Source organism: Penicillium citrinum, assembly GCF_028827155.1.
Source record: "Penicillium citrinum strain IBT 23319 chromosome Unknown utg000005l:1.0-1900146.0:1.0-1900348.0, whole genome shotgun sequence".
NCBI classification, from domain to species: Eukaryota; Fungi; Ascomycota; class Eurotiomycetes; order Eurotiales; family Aspergillaceae; genus Penicillium; species Penicillium citrinum.
Window position 1 is genome coordinate 100,982 of NW_026622690.1, and position 22,908 is coordinate 123,889.

The 22,908-nt window shown below is 32.8% G+C and overlaps 3 protein-coding genes across 3 annotated transcripts; 2 read left to right on the plus strand and 1 right to left on the minus strand.

Annotated features, from left to right (window-relative positions):
- Window positions 1-3,369: 3,369 nt before the first annotated feature.
- N7469_005884 (uncharacterized protein) lies at window positions 3,370-3,785 on the plus strand (the record flags this gene model as incomplete). The annotated part of the gene is made up of 2 exons (XM_056644804.1): window positions 3,370-3,496; window positions 3,619-3,785. The coding sequence occupies 2 exons, from the start codon at window positions 3,370-3,372 to the stop codon at window positions 3,783-3,785; spliced, it is 294 nt and encodes a 97-aa protein (XP_056500042.1).
- Window positions 3,786-4,127: 342 nt separating this feature from the next.
- On the minus strand, window positions 4,128-7,688 carry N7469_005885 (uncharacterized protein; the record flags this gene model as incomplete). The annotated part of the gene is made up of 1 exon (XM_056644805.1): window positions 4,128-7,688. The coding sequence occupies one exon, from the start codon at window positions 7,686-7,688 to the stop codon at window positions 4,128-4,130; it is 3,561 nt and encodes a 1,186-aa protein (XP_056500043.1).
- Window positions 7,689-9,101: 1,413 nt separating this feature from the next.
- Window positions 9,102-10,832, plus strand: N7469_005886 (uncharacterized protein; the record flags this gene model as incomplete). The annotated part of the gene is made up of 1 exon (XM_056644806.1): window positions 9,102-10,832. One exon carries the CDS (start codon window positions 9,102-9,104, stop codon window positions 10,830-10,832), a length of 1,731 nt encoding a protein of 576 aa, XP_056500044.1.
- Window positions 10,833-22,908: the final 12,076 nt, after the last annotated feature.

Here is a 22,908-nt window from a genome sequence, read left to right on the forward strand (position 1 = left end):
TAACAGAATTGATATTGATTCGAGTACAATTAATAAATATAAAGTATAAATCTCAAAAAGATTCACCAATATTGGAAAAATAAACAGAAGTTGTTAATCCAGATTCTTGTTTTAGAGATTTTATATTAGAATAGCTATACTGATAGATTGAAGTCTTTAATAAAAAAGAGATATTTCTCCGAATCTATTTAGAACTATATCAGACTATAATAAAAAAAATAGAGATAAAATAAAATAGATAATAGATAAGAAAAGAGAACAAAAATATAAAAAAAAGAATATAAAAAAAGAGACTAAGATATAAACAAAAAAGATATTGCTATTCTATAGAGAAGATATATATATTGATCCAAATAGAAAGATATAACTATTTATCTCTATCCGGAAATTCTCTGTTATATAATTGTATATATTTTATCTATTTCAATATCTATATAATCAAGACAATCTCTTTGTAAGAAAGAAATAAATCGGAATTGATTATAAATTGATTCTATTATAATCCACAAAAATTATCTGCCAGCTTTAATATACTATCAATATATCTGATTTTACTGGAATTCAGTCTATTTACTATTGATCTGAAAAAACTTTGAACAGCTATTTACTATAAATTATATTCAGAATTCTTGTACTATAAATAGTATAAAAAATTAATAGAAAAAGAATTAGAATATTAGATAAAGATCTATTTTCTCTGCAAGATTCCAGCGAAATAGTATTGACTCTCTTTTATTTTATTGATAATATTAATTGTAAATCCAAATTAAATATAATACTATTGAATTATATAGTAAAACAAAAAAATCAATATATATAAATAGTATAATATCTATCAAATACAAGATATAGTCTAATCAATCTGAATATTGTTATAGTCAAGAATCCAATTATCAGATAGCTCAATATAATCTACTGTTTGAATTCGAGCAGTCCAATCTAAGATATCAACAAATATTTTAGTATTCTTTATTATTATAATAGATATTTAGAATCTATTAGTCTATGAAACAATTATAAACCGAAATCAAAGATATACCAATTTGCAAATACTATTTTTATTTTTATTCCAGCAGATATAACAATATTTAGAATTAATTGTATCAAAATAATAGTCAATACAAAATATATAGTTGTCAAAACTATTTATCTTGTATTGAATAATCTCTCTATTAAAATATCAAAGATAAAATAAATATTTGTCTTGCAATACAATCAGATTTTGATTATCTGCACTACTATCACTATTTATATTCAAAATATCTCTGTCACTGCTACTATAACTACTGCCATCACTGGCACTATTATTGTTATTACTACTATTACTATTACTATCTCTGTCTCTATCTCTATCTTCTGTCAAAACAGCAGCCGTTTGTTGTTTACTATAGACAATTTTCTATTGTTTTATCTGCTTCTTTTTCTTTTGATATTTTTTCTCAGTAGTAAAGAATTGTTCCAGTTTCGCTTTCTGTATATATCCACTATAAATATAAGACAGACTGGTAGCTGTTATAGAAACTATTGCAATACAACTAAATACTGCAGTTGCTGAAACAGAAATTGTTGTCAATACTACTATTGCAATCTCTATAGTTGAACAAATTACAGAAACCGATCCAGAAACTGCTGCTGATACAGCTGTCTGCCAGCGAAATATTGTTGGAGATATAGATACAGATATAACAATCTCAATACAAACCGAATATATTTTGTTATAAGAATCGAGACTGAATATTTTCCAAACAATATTTTCCGGAAGCATCAATTTTTTGCTGATTTTTTATATCTATTGTCTCTTTGAAAAAAAGATCTCTTTGAGCTTTTGCTACAAAATCAATACAGATCTATTCTATCTATATATAATAAAAAGAACAAATCTGGAACAAAGAATTTATTTATATTTCTATATTATTCTTTGAAATATCTATAGATATATCTAGAACCAGATTCTCGAAGAAAGGGAGAATAGTTGTTATGGGATTCCTGACAAAGAATCTGAGAGATAATACAGTGAAACTATAGAGTTTATCTCTTTCGGTGAAGTCACTGATCTTTATGCTTCGTATCCGATTCGACACTGCTTCTTTCTCGAAGAAGGCATATAAGGAAAAGATTGAATGACTTTGCTTGTGTTATTCTGATTGCTTGAAGATTCTTCAAGAATCAGTCTCTTTGTATATTCTACTAAGTGATTGAATTGATTTCCTGTTCTTCTTCTTCCATTATCCCCTCACCTAGTCAACAAGTGCTAGCTTGTACCTTAGTACCGTTACAGATACAAACTAGTATTTGTTGACTAGATGGAGAATAATGGAAGAGGAAGAATAGAAGATCAATTCAATTATTTAGTAGAATGTATAGAAACTGATTGTAACGGGTAGGTTCTATTGTTTGGGTTTATAGATTACCACTCGGCCAAAAAGACCACAATATCGAAGCGAGAGCTTCGATATTCCCAAACTACATATATAAGGTATAGGTAACGCACGAATATTTTTGTCACAGGAAAATCCTGTGACACTGATTCTTGAAGAAAATTCCAAAGAAATTTAACATATACATACAAAACCATTCAGCCAGTTTGTTATATAGAAATTTCGATATATATTCATGCCCGAAGCAGGGTTGTGGTGCCAGGAATATTTTATTCAGATACAATCGATCTCACACCACACCGTTTCACCAGGGTGATCTTTTCATTGTCAGAGATCCTGTGACCCTGTCCATGGATATTGCACAGGTCTGTATATCAGAACTGGAGAATTGTATATATTGTAAATTCAGATATATTAGTACGGTATTGGATATAAATTGTATTGATATATATTTAATAGATATTTAGAAAATATTTCTACGGATAATTGATATTGTTTAGAAATTTTTATAAAATTCTATATTTTTGCTATCGGATATCAATATCTAAAAAAAAAAAGATTATAACAAATATTAAAAATTTATACAAAGAATTTTTTTTTTTTAATTTTGTTCTAGTTACAGATATAGAAACAATATAAAACTTGATATTTTCAATACAGAATAATTAACGTAATCGATAAACGAGCCGGCCACGTTTCTACTTTTTCGCATCTCCAAGCATACTACACTATTCAAACCTCCACCATGCCATCAAATCGCAGCCGATCAAGCCAAATTTCGATTGAACACAAGGATGAATTCCTATTATCTATCTTAGCTATTCGAAACCATGACATAAATTCGGTTCGTGAAACAGCGCGCCGATTTAACGTTCAGCGTTCTACTCTCCAAGAACGACTATCCGATTATACAAATCGCTCTGAAACACGCGCCAGCAGCCATAAATTGATTCAACTCGAATAAAAATCGCTAAAGCAGTGGATACTAACAATGGATCTACGTGGAGCCGCCCCTAGACCTAGTACTGTACAAGAAATGGCGAATCTTCTACTTGCGAAACATGGTTCTATTGTAACGGTATCCTGGTGGTGGTGGTGCCTTACAAACATGCTCGTGCGTTACCCATCTTCCTTATAAATGTAGTTTGGAAATATCGAAGCTCTCGCTTCGATATTGTGGTCTTTTTGGCCGAGTGGTAATCTATAAACCCAAACAATAGAACCTACCCGTTACAATCAGTCTCTACCCAAACTGTTGGCGAAAAATGGATCTATAATTTTACTCAGCGCTATATAGAGCTAAAACCTCGGTTTTCTCGGAAATACGACTATCAGTATACAAAACAGGAGGATCCAAAGTTTATTCAGAAATGGTTCGATACTGTTCAACAAACAATTACTGAATAAATAGTATTCTATTGGAAGATAACTACAATTTTGACAAACTAGTTTACTTCAACTGCAAAAATTATTATACAAGCCGAATACTACAGTCGGAGATCTGTTTTACAGCCAGGAAATCGGGAATAGATGACTGCGATCGAATCAATTAGCGTTTCTGGATGGTCGCTTCTATCAGTTATTATCTTTAAGGCTAAACAATACAACCAAGTTTGATTTGACGGTTTTTCAGGAGACTGGTGTTTCGAAATTAGTTCAAATGGATAAGTACTCGTGCCCATGGCCTAAAGATAAGCAGGACTGATACTATGGGAAGCGATCTGATATAGTCCATTTATTTGGAATCTGCTATGTGAACGTCTCTCTACCTGATTGCTTTACTCCTGCAGTGAAAGTTTGCCTGATATAGTAGATGAAATCCCCCCCAAGCTGCACGCAGCACATAGCCACCACAAAGATAACCGGCGCAGTCTCTGGGAACATTTTCAAGGAGGTAAATGGGGTCATTATAGCCGCTATGTTTGAATAGTACCCACTGAGAACACCAAATCCTTCGCTTGTTTTCGGCTTCTCTTTTTCGGCTATACCCCATATCGTTGTCACAAGCCCTGTTAGTCCTAGTAGGCATGTAGTCCAAGGCGCAACATAGTCTTGAAGGACCGAGTCAAGCAGACCCGAATTATCCAGACAAAATTTGCCTAAATTCACCCAAGCAAGCACGTCGGCAACGATAGTCCATTTACCCACTGATACGAAATTGCTGGCGATAGTGGGACTGCTTGAGGCAATCAGTAGGCCGAAGGACAGCGCCGTGACTGGTGCACCTGAGATCTTGGATTCTCGCTTGACTGTCTCTAACACAACTTTTACGGCCGTAACTCCAAATATGCACATCTTCAAGACTCCAACGACTGTCTTTGCAAGTGATGGTAATTGTGCCGCTGTCACGGATCCAGAGACCTTGGAGGATACAGACGATTTATTGGGTTGGGAAAGCAATCGAGACAGCTCAGAAAAGCTGGATGCTTTGATGAGAGAGTCTGTTGCAGGGTTATCCAGGAAAGGCGTCTCGTTTGTAGCAACCTTATAGATCAATGTTCCCGGAATAGCTGCAATAAGGCAGGTAAGATCCATGCAGGAGAGTACATCCCCGTTGGTAATCTTTTTATACAAGGGTGAGATGACTGGAATTTCGAGTGGGGTATCGAAAAGGTCGAGAACACTTGACATAAAGTACTTGATCAAGTCCACAAGCTTGAGAACAACGTTTTCGGCTGTGCCCATCAGGAAAGTGGCGAGGATGCTGAGGATCTTTTGAATCATCTGGATCTGGGACAGACTATGGGTCTGGCTAATCACTTCGTCTTTGATTTGCTGAGCAGCTTGTTTTAGGACCTTTTCTTCGTCTTTGACTGCGCTTTCGAGTATACCGAGAAGCTTCTCTATGGCGCCTGTATCCACTCCAGGCAGAATCCCGAAAACATATGCACCGGTAGCCAATTTTGGGATTCCGTTGATGGTGTGGTGAACTGCCCAGTTGGATTGGGGGCTATCAGCCCCGGATATATCTTTTGTCATCTCTTGCTGAGTATCACCAATACTCTTTCCCGGATCTTGGAGACCTTCCCAGGACTTTCCATTGATGAAAGCCTGTAATTGGTCAAACCCATCCTGGAGTGACACCCGAAGAACATCTATCTGGTCCACGGCATTCCGAGCATACTGCTTAAAGATATTTTTCATAACTCTGTGAGTACGAAGAATATCCCTCCAGTTGAAGATAAATCCCAGCCAGGCCACCAAATCTTGAAAAAATACCTTGATTTTTTTGAAGATGAACTCAATTGCACTACTCACAGCACTGACACAGTCGAGGATTGCCGTGTATATTTTGTCACCAACATGTACGATGAATTGGTAGACTCCTTGGAACGGTTTGACAAAGAATGCCTGCACATCATCCCATGTGCTCTTCAGGAAGCTGAATAAATCAGCTGCAGATGTGACAAGCTCAATGAGCGTACTGCTCGTTGCTAGGCTGGCGGAACAAAATGTAGCGTACCCTTCTGGGCCAACAGAGCTTCCCAGCTTTCTAAGCTCCAAATCTTTACCTTCATAGAAATGGAGTTGGTTGGCGTCACTGACCACTCCCCAAAGGTCTGCCTCCCCGTTGTCTTTCGTCAGCGCAGTGGTATCACGGGACCCATCTATTGGAAGGTTTGATCTCATTTCCAAAAGCCTTGGGACGCATTCGGCAATAGCTTTTCGATTATATTCAGATACATCAGAGGGGACAAGCGGTTTTTCGTTGCCTTCTAAATCTGTTATGCGCACATTGCTCAAGTCATTTCCGCTCTTGATTTCCGATAATCGTAGAGCGATATTTGAGTGTGGATCGACCTGAAGGGTTTGATCACCACTAGAAAGGGTAAAACAGATGGCAGACAGAGACTCGGTCTCCTGGACGATGGTAATGCTACCAGTACCATCCGCCTTGATCTCGATGGGAGACCCAGGGTTGAGCTTGCGATATACATTGTTGATTCTTAGAGGTGCTCCTTGCTCGGAACTAATGGTGACGGGGGCCCCATATGCTGGGGAGCCCATTTTGTCAGTGCATTTAACATGGGTAGTGAAGGTCATCACTTCAATCATCTGGTCGACATTTGTTGGTGGCAAGGTGATGCTGCGCTTGATCCAAGTGCTTTTTTCAGCATCCTGGACAAGTTGTGTCATATTTAGGTCACTGTTTAGGGCAAAAATAACGTTCGTGGTAGTCTTTTGATTGAGATAAAAGGCAAACTGGTCGACATCCGAGGCAATTTGAATTGGTGGCGACCATTTCTTGCACTCATTTTCCTGACCAGCTGGGCAAGTGGCGTATAACAGCTGCCCTTGATAATTAAGACCCCAAACCGCTGTCTGAGAGCCAATTGTGATCGATCTTAAACAGGTGGCTTTTGCAAAAGTGTTGGTGTTGCATACGGGGGAAGAAGGAATAATCAGGCTGGGTTGGGCGCCCTCTTTCTGCTGATCTGCTTTATAGCAGTAAAGGCCACCATCGCCAGCCACAAATAGGTTAGTGAGCCGGTGTTCTGTGGCGCACGAAGATATGGCGGTTGTGCCTGGTGGAACTTGCAGCCGAGCAGAGGCTGGAGGCAGATCTGGATCCCAGGGATTCCTCATCGGGGTAAAGACAAGACTTTGGGATTGTCCAATCTTTCCCAGAGTGTATATTCCGTCGACAATATCATCCTCACGACGTCCAAGGCAGCTGGATATCGATCCTGCTGTTACCTCGTGGGGCAATGGATGATTCTGCCATTCCATCGTGTCGGCGACGGGTTGAATGTAATATCGCTCAATTGTCTTGAAAGCGCTCCCAGGACTTTTCACGATATCCACAAACCAGGTTAAAAGCTCCAGTCCGTCTTCATCAACTTTTGATAACATATACATGTCGGCAATGGTGAATGGCGACGGGGCTGGGCTATCTGATTTGAAAGGCACACTTGTCCAGGTGACACCATGTGCCCAATTTTCCGTTGAGGCTGGATTGTTGCGAGACAAATAAAGCAGATCATTGCCTTTGATGGTCATAACCAGAGCCAAATCGATCACTAGTGTCACTGGATTTTGCGAAACAACGAACGACTTCGCCTTTCCCTCGTCGCCGATCTTACCCCGGAGTGATGAAGACATATCTGTCCGAATCCAATCACTCGATCTCTGGATTTCTCGTGTCACATAGAATATATCGTCAGACCCTATTGAGAAGAAAATAGCATCTTCGTCGGCGGTTCGAAGGACCTGGAAGTCTTTTGGGGTGCCTATCTCAACACCATGGTGCTGGTTTTTCATCAGCTCCGAGTCTGCTCGCAACTCAACTTTCGTTTCGGGAGTTGCCATGGCCGATAATGGGCTATAGAAAAAAAATGATTTAAGATAACTTTAGTCTATGAAAATATATGAAAATGCACGAGGACCAGAGACTAATAAGGGATTTGAACCGGCTGCAGTGACATACTAAGACGGTAACCAACGTTATGATATATCACATCTTCAGCTGCGCCTACAGTGTATAATTACCCTTCAGCTGCCATGTGGTGCATCATCGTACCTGTCCTTCGCAACACGATTAGGCATTTACCACTCTGGTGTATAAGGTGGGCTCACGATCATCGCAAACTAACTCGATCTGATTTCCGGTGCATTAGAAGCCGGGTGGGGTTTTCAACTCGCTACTGAACAAGTGGGCATGGCGCAATACTGGTTGCGCGGCTAGGTAGAAAGGAAATTATGGGAAAGATTGTCTGTATTTTCTGATCTAATGATGGGATTCAGGCGCCCAGTGCCAGTGCCATACTGATTGACAGAGAAGAGACTTTGTATATCACTATTGGATTCCAGTGCGGGGTTTTAAAGTTCGGGAGTAAGGGGGGATTGGGGAGAAGATCGCATTAACTTCGCATATACCAAAGGCCTAGAAAATCTACGGATTACGGTTCGTTATCGTTCCTGGGTCTGCCCGCAACTCAGTTCTCAATTGTAGGCTCGCCACCATAGTTTGAAGACAAGACTACGAGCAACAGCATGGGCTTCAAGGATCGTTATTGAGCGAGACTAATAGATCAAATTGTACCTCCGAAGTAATGGGGCATGATGGAATCACGACAGAAATCTCTAGTGCGATCAACACTTTCTCGAGGACTCCGATGGAGGGGTAATTGGTCAGTCAGTTAGGCATGCATGCATGACCCCTCAATAATTGTCTTTAGAAAACACCCCCCGAGTTCCAGGTTGGCTAGAGATCAAGCATATCAAGACCTCAAGACAGATTTCAAGTATCGTAGGTCCAATGTACAGATAGGTTTTTCTAACTCATGTATTCGGACCCTCCCATATATGGCAAGATCTTCGTTTGAGGCGCTAGTATGTGGGAACTGAAAACGCATGATGATACATACATATGTGCAGTATGCCATCCAACCATTTCTAGCCACGAAGTGACTTCACTCTAAGCCACCCATTCTTTGCATCGGGGTTTATCTTTGACAAGGGTTTTGACTAATTCTGCTGTCTCCATGACGAACATCAAGAGATTTCCATTTACGATTTGTCAATCCAATCCGAGCCGAGACTTTGGACCACAGCCCTCATTATTTATAGTGATGGTATGAACCTTGCATCAATTATATGTGGACGCGGTCATTACAAACTTTATAAGAGCCAGTGTCTTGCGAGACTATCGTGGAGCAATTATATCCCTTTTTACCATCTCTGGCTTTCTGGAATTGGACCTTGAGAAGGGAATTGTCAATGATGCCTGTAGCTAAGAGTAGTTCCAACTCGTCTCACTTGTCCTCCGAACGATATGGCTACGACTTTGTCGTTTCTACCACTCAAGGAAGCATCAATGCAATGATGAAGCAGTACCTCCTCGCGAACAAAAAACCCGAAGTCTGCTGCTGTTTCATCAACAAAGATGGCGAAGAAACTCAAGTCGATCTCGAAGAAGTCTTAAGCAAGAGCAATAACACAAACCCCTTTATGATCCCTCACAATACCGATCTCAACGATTTAAAGATTCAGAGAATTAATGATGCTCGCTTCATTCGTGGTTGGCGTGCTCGCCTGGGTATCCCTCAAACGAGCGATCCGTCCGAAGTCAGGGACCTGGTGGAGATTGGCTCGAGCAATGAAGCTGTCAATTTTCATTTGCTGTGTGCAGAATTCCAAGTGGTGTCATATATCGAGGGCGCCCGGTTCAGTAAGCCCTACTGGCTCAATGTTTCACAACCAAAGAACAATCCGTGGATCTTCAGCAGCAGGGTGAACTTAGCCAAACGTATTTTAGATCCAGGGAAGAGCTCCGACGAGGTTCCGATCGATGTCAAGAACAAGCTCAAACAGTTGCAAAAAGAAACAGCCTTGACAGACTTTACAATTGAGCAACTATTCCTGGACCTCGATAATGCAGGGCTCATGGACGAGGGTGGTAAGTTAGAAGGAATTCGCGACCCAAGTCCGGAGTACACTATGCTGAAAGAAACTTTTCTCGGCTCCTACTTTGACCAGATGAAAAGGGATAGAATGCCACTGCTCTCGTCTACTATTCGAGGCCCCGCTCAAAACAAACCAGTGGCAGAATCAACATTACAATTGACCAACTTCATTTACAATCTCAGCCCATACCTTGGGGCAAATGGTCAGCCGGTTGAAGACCCGGATCCCTTCCAGAAGAAGGCAGCCACCCTGAACTACCTGTGCGCTGCCGATGGGCATTTCCTTCCGGCACGAACTCCCTTTACCTGGAACTGGATTGACGTTTCCGACCTGCGCAAATTTCACGGGACAATTGCGATCAAGCGGAACTGCCTTGCAGAGTATATGGGCGCCAAGCTAGCCCAGCATGTTTTGCCGAGCTGTATAGAGCCCACCTTCAAGATGTGGAAAACTTTCTCGGAATTCGGAATGACTTGGGACTTCACCAAAACAGCCACAGAAATCAAGCCTGTTATTACGGCGACAGGAGATAAGACTCTTCAAATTGCATGGGCCTCGCCGACATATACTGAGGATTGGTCAGACCGGGTTTCCACCCTTTGGGCCACCGCAAAGAGCTCCTACAATCTGGATCTTGAGTTTGTAGCAAATTCAAATTCCATGCGCATCACTCAGCAGTTTGTGCTCAACTTTGAAGCTAAGGAGGCCTGGAGTAGGGGAAAAGCGGATATTGTCGATCAGAGCCGCACCGACACTTACGAAATCTCGGTCAACGATAGAGGCAAGCTGGAGGCAACGTGTACACCAGGCTCTTTGATCAATAATTCAAAAGACTTTAAATTGAAGTTCTCCTTCTTTAGCGACCCTGGGTGGGCAAAAAGCGTCCAGGATAAGTCATACTACCTGGAAACCTTCAAGCCGCATCAGATTCCCTTGTCGTTTGTGCAAGATTATGTGTTTCCCGGAGGCAAAGCATTTATATTCAAGGACGTTACTTTTTCGGAGTATAGTGATTTAGTTTCTCATATTACTTATGCGGATCCCTAGATGCATATGCATATACGTGTAACCTGATAACCAAAAATATTATTGAGATTCTGGCACCTGGAAGAGTCCATGAAGAAAAGGGCTTTTCCATACATCAATAGCTTAATAACAGGCAGTATTGACAACAGAGCCATGGCAATGTTAGAGAAGGGAGGTTCAGATACAAGTTGAATAAGTTATCCTAGATTGCTTGGTAAAACCTCTTGAAACTTTTTTCTGCCTCCTGCATAGAAGAGTTTGCATAAAATGGAGCTGCTTCCGAGCTCAAGCGCCAAGGCCTGATCATCAAATAGGAATAGGCTATCCCCGCGATATCTTCGTAGGTCCGTCCCTTGGCGTCGAGTTGCCCGCGTAGAGGTTGTGGGCGGAAAACATTCATGTCACATGTTATCTGCATGTGAAACTGGTCTGGGTCAGCCGATGAAATTGTAAATTCTTCTTTGAGTACATAGAAGTCATCGGATTGTACCTGAACCCGCAAGCATTGAAGTGAGTACATCAGATACAGAGGGGGTTGGTTCCTGCGTGGTCGTTGATCTTGTCAACGCCCAATATGAGTAGGATAAGCGCACCCGCTAATCATACTGAGGACTACTAGCATCTTACTGTCACCTGAGACAACCAAGTGACAAGAATCATCAACGTTTGACAAGCGACTTGGACTGCGCAATCTTATAGATATCGTTGTCAAAGTAAGGTGGCTGTACAGCAGACCTGAAGCCATGACGTATGCCTCTGACCTTATAACACCTGAAGGCAAAATTAGATTTGCATGTTGGAGAGCCTGGCTTAAACTGGACATATCTGTTGATGTCATGAAACACCTCAACCACCAGAAACACCCCTTTTTTCTCCATGGCCAACTTACGGTCAAACAATTACAGTTTGTCTACGTTTTGTGTGAGCTCAACATCAACTTAGTCATCCATCTTTTCCAACGTAACAAAACTTCAATAAATTTCCAAATTCCCCAAAAACCACGATAAAATACGATTGGATACAGTTCTTGTTTCCTTCTTTTCTTGTTACTGCTGTATTAGCCGGTGCTGCCGTTTATGGAATATATCAGACTGGTTGTGCAAGTATATTTATATTCTGTTATTCTGTTGCAGATTTTATATGGGTGCTACTATGGAAAAATCTGTACCGGGCTTCTATAATTATGTACAATTCGACGTTCGGAATATACAAACAGTATATAATATTTTAATTGATTATAGTTTTAAAAACAATTAAAATAATTATTATTGTTTCTTTTTTTATATTTATATTTTAGATACTATTTTTCTTTATTTATAATATATCAATATTTCTCAGTAGTATCAATCTATTATTTTTTTATAATAGAAACTGAATATATATTATTTTCAATTCTAATAGTAAAATATTGATTCAATTTAGATCAAAATTATATAGTATATTTTTTCTCAAATATAGATATCAAATAGTATTTATAATTTTTAAATCAATTATAAAAATTCTATAGATTCTTCTCAAATTTCTATCAAAATTTATTATATTTAATATAAATATCTTTTTCAAAATTCTGTATATTATAAATAAGATTTTGAATTTATTTTAAAAAGTATTTTTATATATTTATGATCAAATTATACTATCTTTGAATATAATACAATATCTATTTATTTCAATAATAGATATCTAAATATTATACTATTTTATTAATTTTGATATTATTTATTTGATAAATAATAGAATTATTTTCAAAAATAATATTTAGATTATAAATTCAGAATTTCTATTTTTGTTATATAAATTTGATAATAAAATTTATAATTTTAAAATTTTTGATTTTATTGAATTTCAGATATAAATCAATATTAGACCTGTGCAATACCCATAGGCCGGCCCAGCTGGGCGGCCCATGGGCGGGGTATGGGTAGGCTTTTCGGAAATCGGCCCAGCCATGGGCCGTCCAGATACCCAGCGCCGGCCCAGTTGTGGGGCAAATTTAGGGTCTTGGCTAAAATGTATAATTTCATAAAAGCTTGGCAGTAATACAGTTGTATTGATACTGATATAGTTTAATCTATATTTGAATAGAATATAGTAAATAGTTTTTTTAATAATTTATTGTAATTTGCTATATTTAAATCGGTAATTTTGAAACAGCTCAAAATTACTGCATATAATAATGCAAAAATTGGATCCACCCCTGGGTCTGCTGGGCATACCCGCGGGTACCCCCGCCCATTGATGGGCCGCCCATGATGGGTAGGCCTTTCAAAAATCTGTCTATGGGCTGCCCAGTGCATAGGTCTAACTATATTGATATATTAAAGAACAGAAATATTGACAAAAATATATAATTGAATAATTTTTTTTTCTCAAATCTTTGACAAATATTTAAATATTAGATATTATATTTTATATTTTAATATTATTATAGTTTTATATTCTAATTTTTTTTAATATAGATCTGGAATATTCCAAAAAAATTTATTTCTAATTAATAATTTGAATAGCTAATTACTAGTATTATTATATTATATTTATTTTTTGCAATTGTCAAATAATTCAAATTCAAAAATCTGATTTAGTTTATTCAAAAAAAAATTTTCTCTATTGATTTATTTATTTAGACTATATTATAATATCAAATCTATTCAAAAATTAATTAATATTGAATTGAAATATTGAATCAACTGTTCAAATATTTCAAATTATCTATTAATCTAAATTGTTGAATATTTTTTTAATAGATTTTTATAGCAATAACAAATTATTTTATTGATAATAATTAGAATTATTGTAAAACTCTATTAGATTTCAAATCTTTTGATAATCAATATATAGATATCAAATTTGATCAGAAAATATTTGAATTACTGCTAAAATACAATATTCAATAGCAGATATTATTTATTATTATTAATAATATATTAAATAATAGTACAATAATAATTTATTTGACTGATTGCTATATTACAAAGAATTGAAATCTGAATATTATTATTTAGTAGATTCTTTATTTAATCTATATTATTTAACTAAATCTAAATAAATTATTTGAATATATATAAATAATTCTAGATAATAGATATATTGAAAATATTTGAATAGAATCACAAAAACAAAATATATATTATATTATCTATAAATCTAATATTGCCAATATTCTTTAGAAAATTAGCCAATTTCTATTTATTATATAATATATTTATTAACAATTTAATTTTTGAATAGATCTACAATTTTACTATATTTATTAATATCAGTTTTTAATATTGTTCTATCTTTTTTCAATTGCAGTCAAAAAAATCCAATTTTGTATCTATTCAGAATATATAAATTAAATAGAATTTTATCTATTTTATATTATTCTGGATAAAATAACTATAGTTATATTTTGACAATTATTATATAGTTAATAGTTCTATTTATTAATATATACAATTTAGCAATATAGAATAATAATAAATTGACTATTTAATTTGTATTACAAACCTATTTTATTTATTTATTATTATACTATACAAAATTATAAATATTATTATATATTATATATTTAATATATATAATTGATTATTTATATATTTCAAAAATCAAATCAGACAATTTTAATACAAATATATATTATAGAAATATTAAATATTTTATATATTGAAATAAGTCAAAAACAAATTTAATCAATATTATTTCAATATTGAAAAAGAAAAATTAATCAAAATCTATTCTATTTCTATTATTCTAATTATCCAATACAAATTTGAATTTTTTTAGATTTCTGAATAATAAAATAAAAATTATATAATATAATATTGTCTAATATTAAAATAGCAGATTACAAAATATCAATAGCAAAATCAATATTCTATTATTTATTTAAATCAATATTTTTTGAATAATATTATTGATTTTTTTAATATATTATTGAATAATATTGCAAAAAACTATAATTTAATCAAACAAATTTTGAACAATATTTAAATATAAATATATTTGATAATTCTAATTTATATAATATTATATATTAATTTTCTGTTTACTTTTTAATTTAGAAATAAAACAAATTTTTTCTTATGATTTCTGAAAAATATATAATAAACAATTTCTGATTCTATCTATTTTTATTTGTGATTCTATATCAATACTGACAACAGAAACTAAAATAGAATAGTTTTTTAATTTTATATACAATATATATTATTATCAGAAAGAATTATTGAATATAATTACTATTCAAGATCTTATACTACTACTATATACAAATTGATTTGATATCAAAAATAAAAAATTTGCAGCAAAATATCAAATAAAACAGAAATAGATTTTTCAGCAGACAGATCTGATTGAATATAATTCAGTCAATAAAGATAATATTATTGAAATCAGCAATAGTAAAAAAGAAAATTATTCAGAAACAAAAATATTTATTAAACAAAATTTTTAGCTAATTCAATAGAATATTATTGCTATCTATTTAGAAAATTAGAATACTGGATTATCTATACTATTAAATAGTCAATACCGGTCAAAGCAGAAAAAACAGATTGTCAGAACTATCAAAACTACTAGCTCTATTTTGGATTATAGTATTGATCAAATATCTAATAATAATACTACTGAATTTTCTATACTATTGCAATATATTTTGAAAAAATAGTATATCTAGTCTAATCGGTTTAATGACTATAATCTACAATATCAAACTATCTATATATAAATTCAGCCGAATAATTATATTTCTATATTGTAGATATTGTGAATAGTCTTAATTTTGTCTATTTAGACTGATTTACTATATTGCAGTTTTATAATCTGATATTACTATAAATTCGATCAAATAATTAGATTTCTGTATTACAGATACTGCAAATAGATTCAATTTTGTCTATTCAGATTGATTTGCTATATTGTAATTTTGCAATCTGATTCTGCTATAAATTTGATTGAATAATCAGATTTCTGTAGAAGAATATTAAATTAGAAAAATATAATTTCTTTTTCTAATATTTTTTTTCTAGATAGTTTTATATTTTTCTAATTGAAACTCAGAATTCAAAATTCAAATTCTGAATTCTAATTCTATATAAAAATCTTTTTCTTCTAAACTATTTTTTCTCTATTTTTTTTACTATCTAAATTTTTTTGAATTTTTTTCGAATTTTTTATTGTTCTGCAATAAAAATCGCTATTTTTGCTATAAACTATATTTTTTTCTGTTTATTGTATTTAGACCTCGCCAAAACCCAAGGGCATACCCGAACCCGCTGCCCGAGCCCTAGGGCAAGGGCATAGATTTGTGCCCTTGCCCGAGTGGGTCTCGGGCATGGGCAGAGCACGGCATGCCGTGCCCAAGGGCAAGAGTATGAATTTATACCCTTGCCCGAGTGGGTCACGGGCATAGGCAGGGTACGGCAAGCTGTGTCCTAGGGCATAGGCACAAATCTATACTCTTATCCTTTTTTGTCCGAATAGATTTGGGCACGAATGTCCCAGTGGTGTCTGAGAATGTCTGAAAATGGAAATTTTATAAAATTTATTAATTTTACGGTATTTTTGGGTATTTTATTGGTAATTCCAAAACAAAGTGCTCCGAGCAGAATATAACTAGAAAAAAATAAACAATATTCAATGTCAATAGAGTTTATATAAATAAATAAATAATTGATATATCGGATGATCTGATATGAATAGTATAATATAAATAGCTAATTTGATTATCAACAATTTTATTTCTTTTTAGCTGCAATTTTAATAATTATCCAGAGTCAACAAAATTATATATCAAATATTCTATAGTGAAAACAACTATCTATCCTTATTTTCTATCTTTTATTATCTCTATTTCAATCTTAAAAAGCAATATTATCTAAGAATTGTAAAGTCTATACTCAACTCAATAAAAGAATAATTGAAGACTATAGAGCTCTTATTCTATCTCTTTCTGTTTCTCAAATTTTTGTATATACTGAGTATATATTTTGTTCCACTATACAGTAATGAAATTATCTACAGTTTGCTTATCTTGGCCGAATAAGATATCAAGTTTCTTTGTCACACAGCAAATATACTACTGCTCTATATCCACAAGACAAGCCGAAATATGGTTGTCCAAATAGAGAGACTGCAGGAAATGCCAATAGATCTTTATTGTATTTTGCAGAGATCAAACCAGAGAGTATTTTTGGTACAGAGGACAAATCTTAATGGGCTTTGCTTAAATCCTCAAATATATTTTTTTCAGAAATATCGAGTGTATTTCTATTATTCTGCAAAGCAGCAAATCAAGATAAAATATTGATTCTTTGTTTGATCACAGAACTAGTCGATCTATATAGTAGTAGCAGTGAAAATAAATATATATTGAATACAGCACAAATCTGTTTAGTCCAATCTATATTGAATTTGTAGATATAGCTATTATTCTATTACTCTAATCGAATAGTATAAATAAAGTCTGAGCTGCAATTTGGGATACTGTTCCACCACTCTTGCAATTTGTTTGGATTATGCATTCCCAAAAGAAATTCAATACAATTGTCAATATTCTCATTCTTTAGTGCAACTGATCCTTATAGCAAAATTGTCATCTTGGCCGGTATCTATATAGTCAGCTATATTAATATCAATATAACAAAAAAAGATTTGCTCGCCGGTCTTGATATTCTTAATATAGTAGAGATATAAGATTAAATACTATATATAATCAGATCGAAAAAAAATATAGAATATATAATAGTCTAGATCTTGCCGAATCAGCTGCTATACTAAAGAATACTATATATTTCTCTGCCAACCGATACAGAAATGATTATCAATCTCGCGATAGTGGTATTTGTAGAGAGTAAACTCTTATTCAATTTTATTAACCAGACTATTTGGATATTGACTATTCCAATTCTCAATTAACCAGACAAACAAATCAGGAACAACAATACTACTATTCTACTATATCTCGGTACACAAATTGATAGTTGATATATAAGACTGTATATATTCTCTATAATAAATATATCTGAATAATAACTCCATAGAAAATCACTAACTATATTTCTCGAAATTGGCAATCAAAGATAGTATTTATTTTGTCTAGTAAGCAAAAATCGATTGATCAAGATAGATTATATCGATAGAAAATAAGACAATAGATATATTGTCTGGATATAGAGATTTTTCGGCCAAAAACTATCTAATATATTCTTTGTAATATATATTTCAATTATTCAGATACTAATAGATATCGATCAAACAATTAATCAATTGTTGATATAATTTTTTGATTATATATATATTCAGTATTGCAAACAGTCTCTGCGCATAATTGAAACAAATAGTGGTTGATAAAATGCTATCAGACAAGTGAAAAAGCTTCCGGTCTAGTTGATACAAAGCAATTTACTGATCTTAATAGATAGAATAATTGATAGATATTGCAAACTTATTTATTTTCGATACAGAAAAATAGTATCCGCAGATATTAGCTGAGATATCAGATACTGAATAAGAAAAGATATTGAATATAGAATCAGAGATCTATAAAGAATTGTAGCTGCTGGTCTCAGTATTCTCTATCTCAATATCTGCTTGATCGATATTCTCTATTTCTGTATTAGTTGTTTCACTGGTAATATTTTCAACAGTATAAAAACTGGCAAATATAATCGCAAATACTGCAGTCAAAACAGATAGATCAAAATTATAATCCAGATTCTGTATACAACAAAAACTATTATTGTCAATCTGCAATTTAGCTGCAATCAGATTATTATATTGCAAAAGATTAAGATTTTGCCGAATAGATATATATAATAGATCAATCTGGATTATTCTTTTGTTATATTGATGATCTTGATCTATATAAAAAAGATATTGTATAGTTTTATTGTTGACTACTAATATAGTTATATTATAAGACAGTTTGGTTGTTATTAATTTCTGCGCTTTCTGGGCCAAAGTTTTGGTTGTAATATAGCTATAGAAGAAATATTGGATATTTTCTTGGTCCTATACAGAAGCTGCTTTCTTCTGATATTTGTTGATAGCAGCAAAATTCTGCGTTTTGTGATTTTGGATTTTAATAGTATAAGAGAATCATTTTTAGAAATCCTCAGATAATTTACTGCTCTACTATAGCTGATTGGTACAAACAAATTTGTAAAATTGATAGATAATAGATTCAATATACTAATAATAATTGATCAATTATTTATAGCAATCAATAGCCAAACTATAAATTTTGGCTTTGTTTTGAATACTGACAGAATTTAAGATATTGATTATCTGATCTGTATTTGTAATATATTGATTTTCGATTACAAGATTGACAGAGAATTCTGGTATAGCAGAATACTCTATAGTAGAAAACAATAGATATTGATATAGCTGAATATTTATTGATTCAGCTATAATAAGCACTGATCTGCAAATATAAATTAGTATAGACAAAACAATCAGATTTTGCTATTGAAAGCCCAAGATCCGGAATCGAATCCAAATACAAAGAAATTCACAAAGAAATTTATAAAGATAGAACAAAAAAACAGTCAAAGAACAGTTCTATTGATATAGTCAAAGAACAGCTAAGCAAAACAAAATCAAACAACTGTATTCAATATTAGTATAAAATTCAAATTTAAAGCAGAAAAAGAGATCGGATACAGATTTGCTATATAGATTATATTATAAGCTATATATAGCAGCAAATTATATACTATATACTGCAAGCTATATACTGCCAGACAAGACAGAAATAAAATAGAAAATAGAGAATCAGACAAACTAGCTAAATCGACAATTGAATTGACAGAAAGAAAAAAAGATATTTGAAGAAGAAGAAATTGAAAAAGTAAAAGATTTGTATATATACTCACAATACAGTTTATTCAGGAAGGTATTCCAGACAGAAAAATACTCTAGACAGCAAACAACCGAGAAACAACCAAGAAACAACCAAATAGAGAAAATACAAGAGAGAACAGCTATTATTGTGTCTGAAATATATAGCTGATACAGCTATAGCAGTATATCAATCTTAATTTAATAACAAGATATCCAGCTGTAGATATTTTTTGACTGAAAAACCAGCTCTGTCTTTGCAAAGTTTTTATTGTAGCGGCTCAAAGCTAGCTGGCTAAATCAGTGGCTTAGTATATTGTTTTGACCGCTTGAGAAATAATTGCAGTAGTATATTATTGCTACTGATATTACTATTAGTATTATCAATTCTGTTATTTGCTGCTCGATTTTTATCAGTATTGTTGTTCTGATATAGTCTTTTTGATATATAATCAGATAACTAAAACATCGGTTGAATATTATAGTAATCAATATCCAAACTCTGTAAATATAGATCTGAAATATCTATCAGCTGATCATTATTATTTTGTTTATTATTGCTAATATAGTTGATATTTTCTTTATCCAGTTCAAGAATATTTGTTTTATCAACCAAATCGGTAATACTATCTATATTGTCAAAATCTTTAGTGAATACAAGCTTTTGTCTGTCAATATCCAATCTAGTAGCACAAAGATAAAGTATCTATTCACAAATAGTAAAGGGATTCAGTGATCTCCGGCAATGATAATAGATATTGTGACAAGAATTGAACAATTATTCTACTTCTGTCCTGTTTGTAGAAATAGACAATATATCTTGTACAATAGCTAACAAAATTAGATATTGTATTTGATAATCTTTCCAGAATTGCTGCAGACAAATATATATCTCCAATATCACTGAATAATTGCAGAATCAATATCAGCCCGATCAAAATAAAAATTAAAATATATATAAAAATATTCCAAATCAGATTCAGCAGTTATTTGATAATACTGACTAAGTTTGTTGCTGATATAATTTAATATATTCAGTATTTTATTATACTATAGAATTCTTTTGCACTATATTTGCTTGATAGATATCTCAATATATTCAAACAATTTGTTGTAAAGATAGAAAATATAGTAGATAGTAATATTTTTTGATATTAAAATAGTTTTGATATATCTATAGAACAGCTGAAATATAGTAAGCAAATAGTCTATCTAATACTATTTATTAGAGCTTAGTTTTATTGTATTCAAATTTTCCTGATTATAATATTTATCAAAATATTTCTACAATTATTTGATACAATACAATATCAAATAGATTGAATTCTATTAGATATATATATCTCGGACAGATATAAATAATCGTGGACAAGAATCTGAGAGACTGCTGTTTGTGCACTGCAATTTTAGAAAAAATTCTTTATATAAACTACTACTATTGACAAAGACAGTAAGACTATATATCTAATAGAAAAGAAAATATTAGTAATACAAATATTATTGGAAAAGATTTTTTGGCTAAAAAATATCTGGCAAATAACTGTCAACAGAGCAAGACTATTGAAAACTAAATATTTTTCGGCCGAAAAATAGCTACTTATCTTTTTCAATATAGTAGAGATTTTGATCTCTGAGCCAATATAATTATCAGTTAATAAAATAGAATCTTTTATTTAGCTGTTTTTTGGTTTGACTTTTATTTGAGCAAATATAATATTCAAACTGAGCTGAATTATATAAGCTAAATAAGATAATTGTATAAAATCAATATTATAATTCTTCTTTATAGCTTTGATCAAGATATTATTGTTGCTGACATTATCAGATATTACTGCCATAATCAGATCTTGTATATTGTATTTTCTTAGTATCTTGTCTATCAAGATTTCTGCAAAATAGATATCGGTATATTGTTTCTGCAAAAATTCAAATCCCAGAAGAATCTCTTGATACTCCTAGTCAGCATTGATAAAATAAGCAACAACAGCCAAAAAAGCCTGATTGAATAGCAATATCCAGCAATCAAAACTGAGCAAAAGTTTGGTATTTGGCGGCAGTTTGTTTAAAATCTGCTTTTGCTGATTTTTTGCCAATTTTTTGAAATGGCTGCAAACTGTTTTCTCTGAAATATAATTGATAGAATAGAGAATATTTTATGCTAGATCAATTAAATCTCTTTATACTGATTGCTCAACAATGGTAAATAGAAGAATCAAATTCGAGATAGTAATCACTAATTATTTTGTCCATTGGCTCTCGGAGTAGAGATCGAATTGTTGATATATAGTATACTGATAGTGACTATTATTAATAATATAATAAGAGATTTTGTGTTTGATTTTATCTGATTATTAGTTTGCTTTTTAACAAAAAATAATAATAATGTTTTTTTGGACAGACAATATATATAGTGCTTCTGTTATATATTTGATCCCTGCAATTGATAGAACAGATATACTAATATACTACTATATTTATAGTATTTGATTTTAGATTTGTCAGTCTGGAAATGAGCTATTTGGCTGAATATATTCTATATATCTGATCTTCTCTTTTTGCTATTCCATCTGATTTTTTGACTTTCTGGCTTTTTGGTATATATAGTTTGCAATCACCAGCGCTCGAAATCCCTTTTGCTTTTATCTCAGTATACTATTCAATTTCTTTTTTGATTGTTCTCTAGCGATTTCGGTATCACTGAATATCTGGATATAGATAGATTGACCGATAATATTGACAGTATTGGTATTCTAGATATAGTTGTAGATATAGAAATGGATATAGAGATTGCTGCTGCTATTGCTGTTGCTAATAATTTATTATAATTATCATAGTCAGTTTGTGAGAAGAACAAAATATCCGAAAAAGAAAATATAACAAAATAAAGAATTTCGGGATAGAGAATCAACAATTGTCAGATATTCTGGATTTGAGAATCTGAGAAAGATAAGAATTCCAGATATTATATATCGGTTGGATATACAACAATTAACAAATAAAAGAGATAGATATTATATAATAATATCTACTTTCGTTTAAAATTTTGTATGAAAATAGAGATTGAATATAGCTATTGTATATATATATTTTGTATTGTGAATTATATAAATATAATATATTTATACAAATTTGTGATGATATAATTGCTATTATTTATTTAATTTGTATTTTTAAAAATTTGTTCAGAATTTAGATAATTTGAAGATTGGTTGGCTGTGAAAATAGTAATAATACTCTATATATACAATATATAATTTCTATTTTGCTACCGGCA